Source organism: Ictalurus punctatus, chromosome 2 (genome assembly GCF_001660625.3).
Source record: "Ictalurus punctatus breed USDA103 chromosome 2, Coco_2.0, whole genome shotgun sequence".
NCBI lineage: Eukaryota > Metazoa > Chordata > Actinopteri > Siluriformes > Ictaluridae > Ictalurus > Ictalurus punctatus.
The window spans coordinates 29175102-29194828 of NC_030417.2; the positions used below are offsets into that span (position 1 = coordinate 29175102).

The 19727-nt window shown below is 39.6% G+C and overlaps 1 protein-coding gene across 1 annotated transcript in view; it reads left to right on the forward strand.

The window, feature by feature from the left end:
• The window catches only part of pitpnc1a (phosphatidylinositol transfer protein cytoplasmic 1a), a 73894-nt gene that overhangs the window by 31244 nt on the left and 22923 nt on the right, over nt 1-19727 (forward strand). The window contains exons 3-5 of the mRNA XM_017483811.3: nt 11824-11972; nt 16088-16176; nt 18754-18761. Of these exons, the coding sequence (XP_017339300.1) occupies nt 11824-11972; nt 16088-16176; nt 18754-18761 (246 nt within the window). The remainder of the gene's footprint in view (nt 1-11823; nt 11973-16087; nt 16177-18753; nt 18762-19727) is intronic.

A 19727-nucleotide genomic window follows, 5' to 3' on the forward strand; every position in this document is an offset into this window, starting at 1 on the left:
AATCCTGCAGAGAGTACATGTAAATTACCATGACTATTTACTCCTTATATTATGTCCAGAATCCAGAAGATGAGGAATCTTTATATACTAAATACAACAGGCTGTATTTAGAGTTGATGATTTAAATCCAAATGTTATGTCAAAATGGACATATAAAGAGCCCTTACTATAATTCTAACATTAATCACTATATGCCTTCCACCCTTATTATTTGCCATCTTGTAAAATTGCAGTTGATCCAAGACTTTCTATTAGGTTGCATTTTATCTCTAAAATTTATCAGATTAATTGTACTGTTTTTCCTCCTCGCGCTGAGTACTGGAGCATGTACTGCCCGAAGAGTGATAGCGTGATGTCATTGACTTTGTTTACAATGACACGTGTTTTGTTTTAGTTTCTGTCCTGTCTCCGCGCTTGTTATGTAATTGGTTCCTTCCTAGTGTCTCAGCAGTTCTCGTTTCCACCTTTGATTACGTTTCGCATTTAAACCCCTCGTGTGTCTTTGTTCAGGGTGAAGTGTTGCTTTTCTGTGTTTTGCCGCCAGAACCATACTGAGCCTTTGATGTTTGTCCTCATTTCCCGGTGTTTTGATCCTATTCTCGTCCTCGTTTCTTGGTTTCTCGTCTCTGCCCTGTTTATGTGCTCTTGTAGATCGCCTGACCCTGTGCCTGCTTTTTGATTACGTTTTTGCCTATCGATTTGGACTTATCTGCCTCTCTCTTAATAAAAGCTTTAATTGCAGTTGCATCCGTCTCAGCCCCATTACATGACATGTACACAGAATTTAATTTAGCCATTAAGGTTTTAATTCAAGTTCATGAAATCGTAATGTGTGTGGGATATTGGCTATTTTATCATAGTTTTAATTTGCTATTTTGAATTGTTGAATAGTAAAAATAATGCCAGTGTTTTTTGATTCAGTTCACTCCCCCTTAAAGAAAACATGCCCATGGTTTGAAGGATAAGCTGACTGAGCACTCATCTGCTATCTTACAGCTCAGTCTAAGGAAGTGTTAGTCATAATTGTAGGCATAACAAATGCAGATCTTGAGATAGCCTTGAGATGTCTCCTCCTTTTCAGTATTAACGCCTCAGTATGTGTGCTTAACTCAGTACTGAATGGTCCAATATGTAGAAATACACTAATCAGCCATAGCATTAAAACCACCTGCTTAATATTGTTTACGTCCCACTTGTGCTGCCAAAACAGTTCTGACCCATCGAGACATGGACTCCACAAGACCTCTGAAGGTGTGCTGTGGTATCTGGTACCAAGACGTTAATCAGATCCTTTTAAGTCCTGTAAGTTATGATGTGAAGCCTCCATGGGTTGGACTTGTTTGTCCAACACATCCCACAGATGCTTGATCGGATTAAGATCACCTTGAAATCTTTGTCATGTTCCTCAAATCGTTCCTGAGCAATTTTTGCAGTGTGGCAGGGTTATCCTGCTGAAAGAACCCACTGCCATTATGGAATACCACTGTCATAAAGGGGTGTAATTGATCTGCAGCAATGTCCACATGAATGCCAGGACCCAGCAGAACATTGCCCAGAACATCACACTGCTTCTGCCAGCTTGCCTTCTTCCCATAGTATATCCTTGTACCATCTCTTCCCCAGTAAGTGACATACATGCACCCGGCTGTCTACATGATGTAGAAGAAACTAGGCCACCATCTTCCACTGCTCTGTGGTCCAGTTCTGATGCCCACGTGTCCATTGTAGGTGCTTTGGGTGGAGGACAGAGGTCAGCATGGGCACTCTGACCGGTCTGCAGCTACGCAGCCCCATACACAGCAAGCTGCAATGCACTGTGTGTTCTAACACCTTTCTATTATAGCCAGCATGAACTTTTTCAGCAGTTTGTGCTATAGTATCTCTTCTGTGGGATTGAACCAGACGGGCTAGCCTTCACTCCTCACACGCGTCATTGAGCACCCATGACCCTGTTGCCAGTTCACTGGTTGTCCTTCCTTGGACCACTTTTAATAGGTACTAAGGACTGCATACTGGGAACACCGCACAAGACCTGCCGTTTTGTCAAAGTCACTTAGATCCTTACGCTTGCCCATTTTTCCTGCTTCCAACACATCAATTTTGAGAACTGACCATTTACTTGCTGCCTAATATATCCCACCCCTTGACAGGTGTCATTGTAACAAGATAATCATGATAACAAGTCTTTATTGATCACATATACATTACAGCACAGTGAAATTCTTTTCTTTGCATACCCCAGCATGTCAGGAAGTTGGGGTCAGCCATGATACCTGGAGCATAGAGGGTTAAGGGCCTTGCTCAAGGGCCCAACAGCTTGGCAGTGCTGGGTCTTGAACCCCTGACCTTCCAATCAGTAACCCAGAGCCTTAACCGCTAAGCCACGACTGCCCCACAAATGTTATTCATGTCATCTCTTGGTGCTTTTAATGTTATGGCTGATCGTTGTAAGTATTTCTTAAGAATGTTGTCTCTAAAGATCAAAATAACGTTATCTCACTGTCATACATGCCAGTGGTTCCATCAAAATCCTACATAAACTCGTAGATGTCTAAAGAAAAATATACGACTGTAACAATTTCGTCAGCACGCCACTCAAAGAACACAGCAGACCTGGGGCTTTTATTTATTGGTGCTCATACCCTTTGGCATGGTCAGCGAACAGTAAAAAAAACAATAACAACAACAACAATGCAGCTTTTCATTTCTCTAGCCATTTATCATGTTTAGTTCATGACCCCACACATGCTCACTGTTCAGAGAGAAAGGGAGAGAAAACAAATAGGGCATCGGACATGAAATACAGGTGTGCTGCATCAACCATCACCCTTTCCACATGTTTCACTGCAGACTTACACTCCTGCCTGAGACAATCAAATAAAAGTAGCATGTGATTTTCATATTCATCAAAACATCCAATGAGTACTCGTGCACTGTGTGATATAGTCTATAAGTTTGTATTGATTTGCTGTTACCCTTCAATCTAAGAGTGCCAGTGAATCCAAACCACGCCAGTTTTCCTTCTTAATTTCTGCTCCCAATGATGAAATGCTGAATTCATTCCCTCCAGGATTTTGCGATCGGAGAAATGAACGCAAACTCAACCAAACATCGCAATATTCAGAGGAGCTTGCAATTTTTCTAAATTACAGCAGATTTTCCACAGATTTGGACCAAGATGAGTCATGTGATGTCATCACAACACGCGTTCAGCCAAGACCCTCTTTGATTTAGGTGCTTCGAATATGAGTACAGCTAAAAGGTCTCATTTTTTCCAACAAACATCACTGCCAATTCAAGTAGCACAAAAAAAAACCTCTGCAAGTCACATCGCAAATTTTGAAAAAGCCGCAACAACGTTTTTGACAGCAACAATAACAATAACAAAAAAGCTCCATGTCTGCTGAAATGTCTTTTAGGCCTGTTTACACTAGTGCATGTTCGTTTTAAACCGCATAACTGTTGTTACGGTTACACCTGTCGACTACACTACTCTGGCGTTTTCGAACCTCGAAAACGGAGACTTTTGGAAACTCCAAGCACACGTTTCAGTGTAAACAGACCAAAACGAAGACTTATAAAAACAAAGGCGTGGCTCCGCCCACATTCGCTCCCTGATTGGGTCTTATGGATCATCGGGTATCCTGACCTGGTTCGTCAAGCCCCTACCATATGACCGTTACGCTACCTTGATCGTATACACAACAACACAGAGACTGAACCGCAAGCTTTGCTGGCTTTGTTGTCATTCTTAGCAGCCATTGTGCAGTTAAATTCTGTATTTTATAATACTGCAGCTGCCTACATGCGCAAGAGGTGAATTATGATTAGAGCTATCGGCAACAAATCTCATTCCGAGTGGCGTAAGGCCTACAAGGCCTACCTGTTTACACTTGTATGCGCATGCCCAGTGTGCATGAATGGTCATGTGACATGCGTATTCGGTCGTGTAGTGTGGACGGAGATCGTTTCTGAAACACAGCGGAAAAGCCAGTGTGGACGAGGATGGTTTTCAATGCCGTTTTAAAACGAAAACGTACTAGTGTAAACAGGGCCTAAGATTACACCACAACGAATTAACTACTATGAAACAGTCCAATCACCTACCTAACTGAAAGTCAGAGTCAGTGTAAAAAAATAATACTGAGTAAATGTTAAAGCAAACATCTAAATTCTCACATTTGATTCATAACACTTCTCTAGCCATGGAAGAGAGCCTCATTCTCATGATTTGTCCACCAAGGGTTCTCCACCATCGGTGAAGGCGGAACAGCGCTGTCGCTGTGTATAGTCGCCATGCAACAAGCCTTCTCATGCGTTATGGCTAAAGTTTTAATCCAAGCATGACACCGTCTGCTGTTTTCTTTAACATTCATGACTTTTAAAGCATCTTAAATGAAAATGAGCACCTGTCTCTCACGTGTCATGTAACAGCCAAGAGTAGAGAGAGGTTTGTGCCAGGCTAGTGTGTGTGATTTTCCTTTCATTGTCTCAAATGAACTGGAAAATATGTTGGGGTTTTTTGTTTGTTTGTTTGTTTGTTTTCTAAGTTGGAAGGACAGTCCAAAAAGTAATTTGAACAAACAGAATTGCTTTCCAGGTCCTAAGGGCTTGTGCCATGCTAGTACCTCAGTCATTTATCACACAGTGTTAGAGAATGGTAAGGATAATGATACCACTGTCATAATTCTTTTTCTTTTTATCCCTCACTCAGTAACATCGTAAAACGAGTCATTTGAGATATTTTGCTGTTGCCTTAATCACACTCTGCCACTTGTGTCCTGTAGTCGCATTGGGCTGAATTGTGTGTCTTTAATTCATTCAGCTTGCATCACTTATATGTGAAAATGTGCCTTTCACTCTCACCATGGACATCTCACATACTGATAAGAACACACACATACACACACCCTGCATGCTGACAAAACCACATACATATTCACATCTTCACGCAGACACCCACTCACTCTCTCCATGTCCACTGAGCGGTGTTATGCAGCGCTTTAGTGCTGAGCATGCACTCTCTCATGCTCTCGGGCAGTGATGGATGAGCTGCAGGTAGCAGCGCTGCATATAGCAGATCAACTGACTGACACAGGCAACATTTTCAAGGAGAAAAGGCACTTTGCATGAGTCGACCACTTTCCTCTCCAACCCTCCCTTCACTAACCTCTTGGCACAATCACTTCATCATTCTCCTTCAGCCTTCTGTCAGTGCATGCTCTAATGCTGCAGTATAGTCTGACAGCAAATCATTTCCTCACACACACACACACATACACAATTTCACAGGTAGATAACCTCTTGCGCTCAGCTCCTACAAACCCTGCAGAGAGACATGCTCTAAGGAAAGGAAGGAAAAACATTTTTTTTTTGGTAATGATTCATAGTATCAATTACTATAACTACAGAACTGGTATAGTATATTATTTCTTCTGACATGTGCTTGTACAATCTCATATAGAGACATTTGATTTTAATTTAAAATATTTGTTATTGCTTATATTGCATTGTGATTTATCAGCAAAGATTATGTTGTTTACAATAGAGATGTCTTACAGCTGACATCAATCGTTTTGTGTATTTTAATGGTCTGTTACTGTGTGCGCATGGAATAAACATCAACGTCAGGGTAGCGTGATGCGAAGCGGAAGGCTGTTACCACACCAAAGCTGAATACGGCACTACCAAACTGCCATGGTTGTGTCCTTGAGCAAGACCCTTAATCTTCAGCTCAGTTGTATCCTGCGTCAATTGTTAGTCACTTTCCTATGTAAAGCGTCAGGTTTAGGTAAGGTGACTGGTGCAGTGTAATCACCTTAATAATTTATTGAACAACCCTAACAATCATAAAGAAAAGCCTTATTTAAAAATCAGCAGTTCATAAAATTGTAGTTACCCTCACCCTGTTACATGTGCATATACTGCATATAACTACATACGTATCAGAGAAACTTAACAAGCACCATGGAAGAAAATGATCATGAAGTGAAACTGTTAAAGAGATAAAGAACACCATTCAGCTGTGCTGGCATAAAATTTTGAAAGAAAAGCACCAACATATTAACTTTTTCTGATGGTTCACCACATCCCACTGTGTATAACCAACCACAAAACCTGGTAATAATTTGCTGAAGTTGCATTAAAAAGCCTCCTGATACAGTACATTCACATGGGGAACAAAGCGTTATGGAAGGAAAATTGTGCCAGTATGGCTGAAAACGGAAATGATGAAGAACAAAGTAACTGCTTGTGCTGCAACACATCCCACTTCAGCTGTGAAACAGTGACATGGATGTGTGGCTGCAGTAACTGGCTCTCTTGGGTTTAATGATGATGTGAGTGCATCCCACTTACCAAAGGCCAGGCGGTGAGTAGTCTGACAGTACTTGTCCGCTCATTTTCAAGAGCTTTTTTGTTATTAAAATTACATTTTTATATTTATTATATAACATGGAGACCAAGAAAAAAGGCGGGAATGTCATTTGATAAACAAAAAGAACAACAGTAGAATGTAACAGGACATTGATAGTATGTAGGCTTGTGCTGTGTAGGTACTGTCAGACTGGTTTAAAGGTCTAGGTAAATTTTAGGCAAGTTAAGGTATGTTAGGTTAGTATTTCCTGGGTTGGTGTAGTGTAAGCACCCTCATAATGGAAACAAAGGTCTGATGGAAAATCAGCAGTTTATACTCTCAACATGTTTTGTGCAATTACCTGAGAAATGATGTCCTGTTCCAACTTTAAAAATACATTTGCATACCAACATGAGCTGCTTTCCTCTGGGTACTCTGGTCTCCTTCCCCAGTCCAAAGACATGCGTTGTAGGCTGATTGGCATTTGCAAATTGTCTGTATTGTGTGAATGGGTGTGTGAGTGTATGTGCGATTGGGCACATACAAAGGACTCCTGTCCACGGTGTCCCCTTCATTCCCTGTGCCCCCTAGGATAAGGATAAGGCTCCAGGTTCCCTGCGACCCTGTGTAGGATAAGCGGGACAGAAAATGGATGGATGAGTGGATGGACCTACATGAGCCAAACATTAATGCTGAAACACATATTTTAAAAATGATGTACTGTTGTAATCCATCTGTAACAATGTCAATAGTTGCAATATTTAACTACACAGGTATTAGACACAATATATAGTAGGATCTTTATATTTATACAGTATATCTCATAATGTTTGAGCATTGCACTCCCTTTAAGCAGTCTTTGATTGCAAAGGATTTTGCACAAGGCACCAGACAGTTTTATTTGGAATATGTTACTTCATCCAGTTATGCATCATCCCTAAGTGCTGGGAATATAGAAAAATTATATTCCTGTAATCCACCCATTATTAGAACATTCAATCCATCCAAATTAGCATGTTTGCCTGGCACCTCTGGGGTAAGGGGTTCAAATCCTGCCTCTGCCCTGTGTGCGTGGAGTTTGCATGTTCTCTCCATGCTTCAGAGGTTTCCTCCAAGTACTCCAGTTTCCTCCCTCAGACCAAAGACATTCGTTGTAGACTGAGCGGCATTTCCAAATTGTGTGAATGGGTATGCGATTATGCCCTTGTGCCTCGAGTTCCCTGGGATAGGTTCCAGGCTCCCCTGCAACCCTTGTGTAGTATAAGTGGTATGGAAAATGGATGGATGGATTGATCTCGCAAGGTCTCACAAGACAGACTTCTAGAATTTGCTAGAGAGCCTGGTATATTTCATTACTAAATGTGGCTGGAAACTCTCTACTTTGGCAAGAGTCACTTTGATTAGCTTGGCAGATGACAAACCACAGACCTTTTCCCAAAGCCCGTAAGCAAACTTGTGAGATTATATCAATTACTTACCACTAACTGCTTCAAACCAAACTCTTTAATTGCTTCTAAAGACATGATTCTGGGAACTCTATCCTGCTCCGAAAAGCTTGTTGTGTCACAGAACTGCATATAATGTGCATGTAAACGTATGCTGTAGATCCAATCAGACTGCAGCCTTCAAATTGCTGAAGAGTATTTCAGCTTCCATGGTAAAATTACCATGATATACTGAGAAACTCATTTTGTGATAAATGTGTCAACAAGGCAAATCATAAAAAGCTAGGAGACTGATGCTCATATGGATTTATGTTCATATGGATGTGTCTTGAAAATATTGCTTTTCACTGCCTTATTTGTAGTGCAGATTTTAGTGATGTTGGTGTCAGCTGTGAGGTAAAATACATAATAAGAAATAAAAAAAATATTTAAAAAAAAAACAAACAAAACAACAACAACTACTACTACTTGAACATGTCGAAAAACATGAATGCACTGGTGAACTTAGAAATAGAAAAATAACACTTTGATGGTAGATCATGAAACCCCACTGTAATAAATGACCAAAGGATGAATTAAAACCTGAAAAAAAGAAACCATGTTTTCATAGAGAGTAGAATCCACCTGAAGGTGCAATGCAGTGTTAAGCCTTGTTACCTGGTAATAGCTTTCTCAACTTACATTTAAAAATAACTGCTGTTAGCGTATTAAAATAACAAATAAAGTATATAAATTAATATTTATGAAAGGATGTTTTTTCCATCCTTTCCTCCTAGACGGTCTACCCTACAGTATTAGAGTAGTGAGCTTTTCAGCATGCACGGTGTGCTTTTCTTCTCTGAATTCACTCAAAGGGCCATTCAAGTGAACTATTAGCATAGAACAAGAGTGCACTCTCTCCTCAGGCCAATCTGCAGCATGCAATTACATCCCACTGTGAATTCAGAGGTAAATTCAATAACCTTGTAAAATTTTGTAAAGCTTTCTCAGCCTTTTTGGGGGGGGAGTTTTACTCTATGTTCTCTCAATGTGGTTGGTTTTAATCCCAATTTAAATGCAAATTTCCAGGAACTAGCTAGTTCGCCATCACACACACACACAAACAGATCTGGGGATCCTGAGTGGTGCATCCATGGACGGGAGTCCAAGAAAGCAAAATTGGCCAACCTTTCTGGAAACCTTTTAAGGACCCTTATGAAACTAAGAACCTTTAACTATACAAGAACCTTGAAGAGTTTACCAGCTTGAGATGGCATGAGCTTCCCCTTCAAAAACACATGAAGTCAATTGCTGCATTCTATCCACTGCTCCTTATTTAGTGCCATAGGGCATTTAAAGGAGAGCACTAGCTGCATTTTTCCATACGCATGATACACATCAAACCACAGACTAGTAGTTGGGCTACTTTCATTGTTATTGACAGAAAAGAGAAGAAGACCATCTTTCCCACCTGGAGAGCAGGGACAAATTTGCTGTGTTGGTTATGCTGCTGATGGTTATAAATGGCTATGGAGTGAAAAGGTTGGATTATGGATTCAAGACAGCCAAGCCAGTCAGGTTAGATCCGAATAACCTATAATCTGATCTCTTTCTATTAGTTCTTTTTGATAAATATTAATCTGTCCTATAAATAATGGCATAGAAAAGACTGGAAGCTGTTTGTTCTATTAAACCATAAAACACAAAAGAGACAAGTCATCTTCTTTTTTTTTTTTTTTTTTTTGGATTACCGAGACAATAATGCTCAAAAGTGAAGGGGTATTTGAGGAGTGCTCCGGCAGATTATAAAAATCTTTCATTTGTCATGTTGCAAACAAGCTGTTCCACTGTCATTACAGAAACATCCTTCATTTCATAGACATCTGTTTGAATCACAGAAATAAGCTTGAGAATGCCTCTATCTCTGACTGGTGTATTATTTTGGGTGAGCAAATCATTATGCGTCAAGTCAAACACTGAACATCACAGACTGAACCAATTGCTCTGTCTTTGTCTTCTGTTTAACGGTATTGTCTGCTTTGATTGCACCACTGACATTTGCCTAATGTTGCGTGTAAAGGCTAAACCGAGGGGCGTGAACGAAGCTTTGGTATCTGGTGAATCAGAAAATTCTCCACATGTACACATTTTAAGGACCATGTTATTCTGCAGTGTGTTTTGGGACTGATTTTGCCTCTAGATGTTTTATCAGACAGACAGGCTTTTAAGCCAGGGTGAATGTGTTCCTGAATAGCGGGAAGCAAGAAACACTGTAACAGATTTGCCCTGGAGCTTGGATTAAACATTTGCAACATTTTAAGGCCATTGAATTTGTGGATATTTTCTGTTATCACAGAACTACCACTCTCTCCGGAGTACTCGCAGCTCAAGTGGAACTCTCATCCGCAGTCGTCTCATTATTTGATAGCAAATAATGGCATCAAGTAGCTACAGTAGTTTCTAACCAGTAAGACAACAAAGCAGCATCAGGCTTAGACAAACTTCTGATGTGAGTAGATATGAGAAGTCTCAGGGAAAAGAAAAAAAAAAGAAACTACTGAAGACATTATATCAAAAAGCATTACAAAATTTACACTTTCAAAGTTGTTTTTTATCTGTAATTCTGACTCCCTTTGAAAGCGCACCACGATCCTTTCACTTGCTTTAATCTGCCACTCATTAAATCCCCCTGCTCCTCTCATCTCTCTACACATCTGTCCAGCACATACAAAGAGAACGAGACACGATGAATAATTCACTGCCACTTTAACCCATGTGTGCTTTTTTTCTTGCCTCCTCCAATTAATTTGGATAGATTTCTGAGAGGGAACGATAAGGACAATAACTCATTAAGCCAACAAAATGGATGCACGGGGTGCCTGACACTTTTATAGCGTTAGATGGTGTTTTTTTTTTTAATGTCATGAGCATGAACCTCGGTTAGAATCACTATCAGGATGGCAAGGAACAAGATAATAATAGGTATATGATAAAAGTGGTATACATTTCTTTACATAAAATGTACAGATTGTCAGTGAAAGCTTTCTTCAATGTCTCACTATTGTCACAGAGGACTAAAAGAAAACACTGCTGATATCGCAGGCCTAGAAGTCACATAGGATCCTAGGATTATGAGATTATACATATTTATTTAGCGGTTGTGGCACTTTTGTGACCAAAATGACATAATGCTGTTCAGTTATCCAGATTAACTCTAGCAAGTCATCTACGCATTTCTCAGTGTTTCATTTACTAATAAAATCAGCGGCAGTAAACAGTTAAAAGCAGGTGAGGGGAAGGAGGGTTTGGGTGTTTACTGTGGACTTCAATGGGGTAAAGGCCATGGTTGAATTCAATTCAATTAAAATGTATTAGTTATAGTGCTTTTAACACGCAATGGACATTGCTGTTACAAAGTAGCTTTACAGAAATAAATACATTCAGGATAAATTTTACATGTATGACTTTATCCCTAATGAGCAAGCCAGAGGCGATGGTGACGAGGAAAAACTCCCTGAGACAATGAAAAACTCTGTGAGACGTTTGACATGTTTTCATTTTATTTAAACACAAACCGCTGGGAAAATTGTTGTTTTGACTTTAAGTCGTTGCTCTTTTACTTGAATTAACTTGACCCGAGAGCAACGCGTAGACTCATGTGACTAAATGCTCAGTGCTTACAGAATCGAAGTGTTCTCACGCATGACAGTTTCTCTTCATGCTTGCTTCACTGCTCCACACTCATGAATACTTTGTGTATTCATGAGCACCTTGCTCTTATTTTTAATGACCATGGTCGCTGTTGTGTGCTCTCAATTTGGCTGCCCTCACGGTCCCTTTAAAGAAGGTCCCTGTTTAAATGCCACAACCTGAGCTGTGAGAATTGACAAAGATGGTTCTTTTTCTTTTCTTTTTTTTTTTAATTATGTTTTAATTTTTTATAGCATATTCCTCTTAGACCATAGGACTAGGCATGATATCATGACAAGTTCATTTCTGTAGTTCAGGCTGCCGTTGTAACTGTGTGGTGGTCTTTGTCTCCAGTACAAGATTGGACAGCTGTACATGATCAGCAAACACAGCCACGAGCAGAGCGAGCGAGGCGAGGGCGTGGAGGTGGTGCAGAACGAGCCGTATGAGGACCCCACATACGGCGCTGGACAGTTCACAGAGAAACGCGTCTATCTCAACAAGTGAGTAACACAACTGCTCCTCAATACAAGCCACAGCTCCTGTATTAGTGAAGGGTTCAGAAGTCTGAATTTATGGCCTACATTTTATGAAATTAGTTTGAGTAATATAATTTGACAGCAGTTTTCATAAGTACTGAAATCAAGACAGTCTTTCCATCTAAATGGTTACTGTGATGCACACGCATTTCTGATGTACAGACATTATCCACTCCAAAATTCCCCTTTTGCTTTCCCAATCTTTGCAATAGAATCGTACAATAGAAATGGTTTTGTACATAATACACACAGTTTACACTTTGCTCCCATTGGGGAGCACCACAGCAGATCATTGATCTGCATAACTGATTTAGCACCAGTGCGATCCTTAGCTGCTAAACCACCAGGAACACACTCACAGTACGTTTACATGGACAACAATAATGCGATATTAATCTGATTAAGACAATACGCTTTTAAGATTAAGAAACTACCATGTAAACAGTGATTATTGATTATACTCAAAACACAAATGGAATGATGACATGTGGAGTATTCCTATTTTAGTCGCATTATCGACGTGCATTACAGACATGTACACACCGTAATCACACTATTAACGTCGTGTGGGAGTTTTCACTGCATTTTGCGACAGGACACGTACACACACGGAAGCGTTCAATTGTTTGATGGCAAACAAGAGAGCACGGCTGCGTTCTAAACCGCATACAGTACTTACCTACTATATAGTAGGTGAAATACATGTATCTTTCACTATATAGTAGGCGAAATGCATGTATCTTTCACTATATAGTAGGCGAAATGCATGTATCTTTCACTATATAGTATGTAAGTCTACGGTTTGGGACACAGCCCACGGCTTCAATCAGTCGTCAATTCGCACGTATAGCATGACAAATAATCAACTGCACTTGAAGCTTTCATAAAATTCAAAATAAAAACACCCAAAACTGTATACGGTACCATAACGAAGACGAACTGTATGATGATATGTGAAACTCTGGAGGGAACGTCGGACGGCGTGGCGTGGGGACGTAATGTCGTGTGCCGTTAATCGATCTATGTTCCATAACATGTAAAACAAGTTAATCACAATATTGTCTTATTAAGGTTAAAAATTACATTATTGCTGTCCATGTAAATGTAGTCAATGTTTTTCTGTCCATGGCTCCTCCCCTGAGCATGGGGCAGTGTGATTTCTGCCCCATTGGGCCTCTAGATTCTACTGAAAGTTATACAGTGAGCTACAAAATCAGTTTTCATGACATTGAAACATACACCAGCCCAGAAAGTGTTATCTCACTTGACGTTATGTTAACTTGACATAAAAATTGACCCAAGTACTCTATGACAGCTTTTATAAATGTTTATGTAGGTTTACATGACAGTGGTTGGTCAATGGTTAAGGCTTTGGGCTACTGATCGGAAGGATGAGAGTTCAAATCACAGCAGCACCAAGCTGACAATAGCCTGTGGGCCAGTTTTAGGCTGCTCAGTTATATCCTGTCTCGATGGTAAGTCACTTTGGATAAAAGCATCAGCCAAATGAGGTAAATGTCAGCAGCGGCTCGTTTATGTCATTCGTCAGGAAGGGCTTATATAGGTGTCATTTAGGCTTGCACTGTATGTGTGCAATGTAGGCAACAGCATTTCATACCACCTGAACTCATCTCATAGCCCCCCTCTGATCCTCCATAAAATTCCTAACCTTTCAGGCTTTGCAGGCACGTCTGCTGCTCAAGGACCAATGTTGTTTTCACAGAGTGGCCCTACGATCTATTTCTGCACTTTACTAAGCTGTTCAGTGTAATTTTTTTTATGTCGTGAGCCCTGGAGAGGGGTTTGACAGCAAGCATGACCTCAGCTTTTCCTCTGTAGCAGGCTCGGCCTGATACGCTTGGAGAGCAGAACGCAGGTTTCTCTCTGCTTGTTGCCTCCAATCTTTAGCTTGTGATATGAGCGAAACCCCAGTGGGTACAAAAACTAAAGGAGACAGCTGTCTTCTGCTAGAAACTGCTAGAAAAACATGTTGACACATTTCAGAAATTCACAGAGGCCTATGAATAGTAAAACAAAAGCGTGACAAAAATTGAACTAGCATGACGTGATGGACAGTTGAAAAGAGCGCCGACCCTTAGCCTCAATCCAGAATTGATATTATTTTTGTCAGTGAAAAAGCTCTAAAACCATTAGGCATCAGTCTGTCTATCAAGCATCTTGACACTCAGAGTAAGGAAGCATTGCCTCGGTTCAGCTGAGCACCTGTGCTGAATACGCAGTGGTTAAATTGAACAGAAATTTGTTTTAAGTGGGAGAGTGGGTTCAAGGAATTGATGGGAAGGCAAAAAGAAAAAAAAAAAAACTAGCTGCAAAGAAAAAAGCACTTATAAGTCAGTTTGTTAGATACTAGGATTGCCAGTGTTTCAGAAGTAAGCATAATCTTAATCCCACTTGCCTGGAAACCAAGTAGTCCTGTAAAGGTTGATATCATTTCATTTAGATTCAATTTCTATTTTGAGAATTTGAAATCTGGCAAGCCTGATTTCTGCATAACCACATCTCAAATATGGTTGGAATTCAAGTATTAATAAGCTTCTTATTATAGTTTATTTTGAGTGCTCATGCCAAAAGTCCAGTTGTTGATTACAGCCAGTTTCTGATATTATGCCAACTACAGAAGAGGATTGGAAGGTGGATGAAAGGAATGCAGATTTAATAGAACAGAGAGGCTAATGCAAATTGGGAGACTTAAGAGAACTTGGTGGGGAAAGAAAAGAAGTACTCAGAGATGAAACGGGAGACAGAGACAAGGCTGGTAGAATTACACAGGAAGACTACCAGCTGAGATCAGTCTCATACTAATTTATACTATACTAGCTTATACAGGCTTATCATTTGAGACGTTACTCTGAGGGACCATACTTACACCTGCATAGAGCACTTAAGATGTAACCCTAATTTCTAAGGTTTGAAGACGTCAAAGTCACAATAAATGTAGAAGAATCTATACAATGAGGGATAATTGTGAAAAGTGATATGCAACTGATGCCACAATGCAATTCATCTCCTCTGCAACTTTAATGAGAATAAATTCAGATTTATTCATGTTGTGTTTTATGATTGATTTGCATTTTATAGGCTGCCTTATGTTCACTCTAATGTGCGCCCATCCAGCTAAACCATCACAGGTGTGCAATCATACATACACCGACTGTGCCAAGCCAACGTAAATGTTGCCACAATACTCATTTAACACTGGCTCGAAGCCCAAATCGGTCCGCTTCACCTCTGCAATTAATCTGGATGTAAATGTCCGTTCGTTTACATTGTTCTCTTATCACTTCACGTTTTCATTTCACCTTAAATCCAACCAGTTTCACTCAAATATAAATACTTTACTTTCTGCAGGGTAGTGTTGTTGTAAATCGTTCTGGATGACCATCATAATACTGCAGTTTCATCAGAAGTAAGATGACGGAAGAATCAGGAGACCAAGAGCCAGGGTACAATAAAAAAGAGATGATTTATTGTGCGACGAGAGAGTCTGGGCGTTCTGTAGTCTAAACATAAATTGGGTACAGTGGGCTTTTATACTGTTGTGTGCATGCAAGAGGACCATATAGACAATGCCCAAGGCTGAAATAAGAGATAAACATAAGACAAAAATATGATCAAGGACAAAAACATCATGACCCAAGGAACAGACATCATGAGGAAGCAGAATCAATGACTGAATCATATATTTTTTATCACATAATCATAAAAAAATAGCAAATAATCCCACAAACGTGATTCTGTACGGCAATATTTCAGTTTCTAGTCCAGGTGCATGTTCATGTTTCTTCATTTCTAACAGGTACAGCTGTTCCAATCTCATCCCAGTCTCAGTAATATCCAGTGTGTGAGCTGTCTCACTGCCAACTGAGTTCAGACCATTATTGCACTTTCCATTACATAATTTAATCCTGGACTGATGGTCAGCCAGTAACAGAAGCAGTTAGTCTTGACAGCCTGAGCTGACAGTTTGAATCTTTCTGCATTCTCATTGAGAAAAAACCCTCATTCTTATCTCTCATCTTCTTCTTTTTTTTTTATTTTTTATTTTACCTTATTTACAGCAAGCTGCCGAGCTGGGCACGAGCAGTTGTTCCCAAGATCTTCTATGTAACGGAGAAGGCATGGAACTATTACCCCTACACAATCACTGGTAACTCATCCACCCCGACTGTTAAATGGACAGGAACACTCAGGGCCAGCTAGCTATTATCCCAAAGCAATTTTGTGGAGAAACAAGACATACATCTGGTTATTTCTTTGAGTTCTATCTTGAGACTCTATTATCCCAGCTTGAGAAATTTATTTGGTGTGTTAGTTCTGCCATACAATCAGACTTCCATTTTTTTTTTCATTACATATAAAACAAAGGTTTTATCCTATTAAATTGTTTATCATTAGAAGTGCCTTACTTACACGCTTGTGTATTGACCGTAAAATAATGGTGAACAGTAACACTTTAGACATTCTGACCTAAAGTGAACTATTATTCACTGTGTGAGCAAAATCAGTCTGGCACAAAAGTGACATCAGTTAAGTAATGTAATCCGTTTTAATGTGCTGGTTTGGGATTTTTTTTTTTTTAATCTTAATGGAATTCCTCATGCTCTACTACTGACTACATCAAACTGCCAGGATTTTTTTTTTAAATAGATATTAAAAAATAGAGATAATCACTCAATTTGGAGTTGTTGACCAGCTGGGAAAATGATGGCAGTTCCAGGATATCATATACTGTTGCACAAAAAAAGGATCTTTGTTTAAAAAGAGAGTAACCAGGTATATCAAGGTGGACAATAAAAGGACAGTGCAGTGTTAAAAACTCTATAGTTTTTATTTACAGTATATAGTTATATAGGTATATAATTTGTATACACTGATCAACCATAACATTAAAACCACTGACAGGTGACGTGAATAACATTGATTATCTCATTACAATGGTACCTGTCAAGGGGTGGGATATATTTTAGGCAGCATGTGAACAGTCAGTTCTCGAAGTTGATGTGTTAGAAGCAGGAAAAATGGGGAAGCATAAGGATCTGAGAGACTTTTGGACAAGGGCCAGATTGTGAAGGTTAGATCAGTGGTTCTCAAACTGGGGGCCAGATGGTGTTGGGGGTGTTGGGGGGGTGTTGAGGGGGACATAGAAATTCTTGAAATGTTTAATTAATTTATTTATTTATGTTACCTGTATTTAAGTTGAGATTGTTAACCTTTGAACTATGATGTACATAAACATGAGACATATTAATAAATTAAATCAATTATACACAGCATACTAAGAGACACACACCAAACAGAGACATCAGTTGATATACTAGTGTACTGTTAGCCACATGCTGATAAAACCGAAGACTATTCAAAATGGATACGTTTTTAAATAGAGGACGTAGTCTCTTAGCAGAAGAAGTTAATACAGAAGAGACTAGTGTGAAAAAAAAATCGAATTGCAAAAATTTGACGATTCTAGGGGGCCACAAGGGGATGCACCCTATACAAATGGGGGGCCTCACGATGAAACGTTTGAGAACCACTGGGCTAGACGACCAGCTTACAGGACAAAAAGGTTGCATCTGCTGCTAACGTCTTGGTGCCAGATACCACAACACACCTTCAGATGTCTTGTGGACTCCATGCCTCGATGAGTCAGAGCTGTTATGGTGGCACAAGCGGGACCAACACAATATTAGGCAGGTGGATGTAATGTTATGGCTTATCTGTGCATTGTCGTGTAATTCTCTAGTTAATGTTCAGAAAGGCCTGAATATAAGCAAGTAAACTATTTCAAAAGAATGAACGTTTTTCTTATTTTTATCACACATTACTGGAGTATTGTGTCTAATGAATCAAAACAGTGTAAAATGTATAAAAGTCAGTTGCATTTCCAGGATTATTGTTTACATTCATCAACATAGTGTCCTTCAAGTTTTCGTACTATTATTCCTATATTTATGTACTGTATTTGAATTATATATTTTAAAAAAGGTATTTTATTGGTATTTTCTTACTTTCACAGTGGTGTATTTATGACAAAGCGTACATTTACATGAAGCCTTTCACAACATGAAGCCTTGCTAGAAGATGCTTGGCAAGTATTCTTCATTGATGGTTATCTCAGGGCGCTCTTGCAGACACTGGCTGAAAAATCACTTCGAGTGTAGTGAAAGAATTAGAAATGCAGGAGCAGTACTAAGAAGAACGCAGAAGTGTTTTTTTCAACGGGCCCATTCAACATTAAAAATATAAACAGTTAACTGTTTTAACCAGACTTTTAGAAATTACATTGCTCAAGATCACATTACAAATACTATGAGCTGTGCCGAGGACACAAACACATTCTCTACGTTGTAGGAATGACCTATTGATGAATGAATAATGACCCATGAATTAGTACAGTTTTCAGCATGGTAACTCTTATTTGTTTGCATTGTTTATAAGAATGTTAAGCAATATGAATTGAACAATAATTGTAATAATAATGCCACTTGCTAATTCTATGTAGACCTGAGATCTGAATGATAAACAGTAATTGAGTATGTGCAAACAAAATCTTTTTTTTATCAATGTCTTTGTTCATCCTTCTGGATTTTGCATGAACAGTGTGTGAAATCCATTCACTTGCTTTTCACACGTCTTTCTCTCTCTCTCTCTCTCTCTCTCTCTCTCTCTCTCTCTCTTTCTTTTTCTTTTCTCACTCCTCGCTGATCCATCTGCCTGCACAATTCAGAGTACACTGTAAGTACCGTTTTTCTCCCTTGTACTTGGTTACTTTCCCTGAGCAGTTAATGTGAAACCTTGAGCTGGACAGCTGTTGTAGACATTGTCGTTTCAAATTTTTTCGCTCTTGTCAAGTCTGAGACAGTAGCTGCTATCTGCTCCAAGGCCTGGTGTGTTAATGAGTTTGTTGGATGGCAAAGCAGGTTCCCAGTGCTCAGTTCCCTGATGCTTAGCTCACGCCTGCTAGAGGGGAAGCTTCTCTCCATCTGTACACTGTGTGTGTGTGTGTGTGTGTGTGTGTGTAATTCTGTAATCTCTGAGACTCACTATCTTCCTCAATATGTGGAGTCCTCTTCCGGCAGAACTTTTTCAGAAGGCTTTTTTTTATGTTTTGTTATAGCCCATATTAATTTTCATTCCTTTTCCTGATCATATTTCCAGTAAAAAAAAATAAAAAATACCTGAACACAAATAATACTTTTAGTGGATATGTAACCATTTTGTATGAAAAATGACCCTCCGCCTGTCCTGTTGGACCACATTCACACGAGGTCTTGAGAAATCTCTGTGTAAGAGCAGCTAGATTGAGATATGCATTTCTAATAGAAATGCACATTTCTAAGCCAGGCTAAAAGCACTGTGGTCTAATTTGGCTGCGCTGGACCACTGTGTGAGGTAATAGCATTAGCATAAATCAGCATTAGGAATCAGTATGGAAGGAGAAGTGATCCAGTGAGTAATGGAAGGCAGAGAGGACGTGCTGCCGACTGGGGAAGATTGATTTGCCGAAAACAGGCAATGGATTTCGAACAGAAAAACTTTGGACGTTGTAGAATTTCTTGAGTGCGAACAGCCAAATTTTCTAGTTTTGTAAATGTTTATCTCAATAATATGAGGTAGTTCCAGTACAAACTGAAAGGAAGCACAATGCTCGTGGATTTAAATAGAGAACGTTATGCTAGTTGTAGATGTGGAGATTAGTGG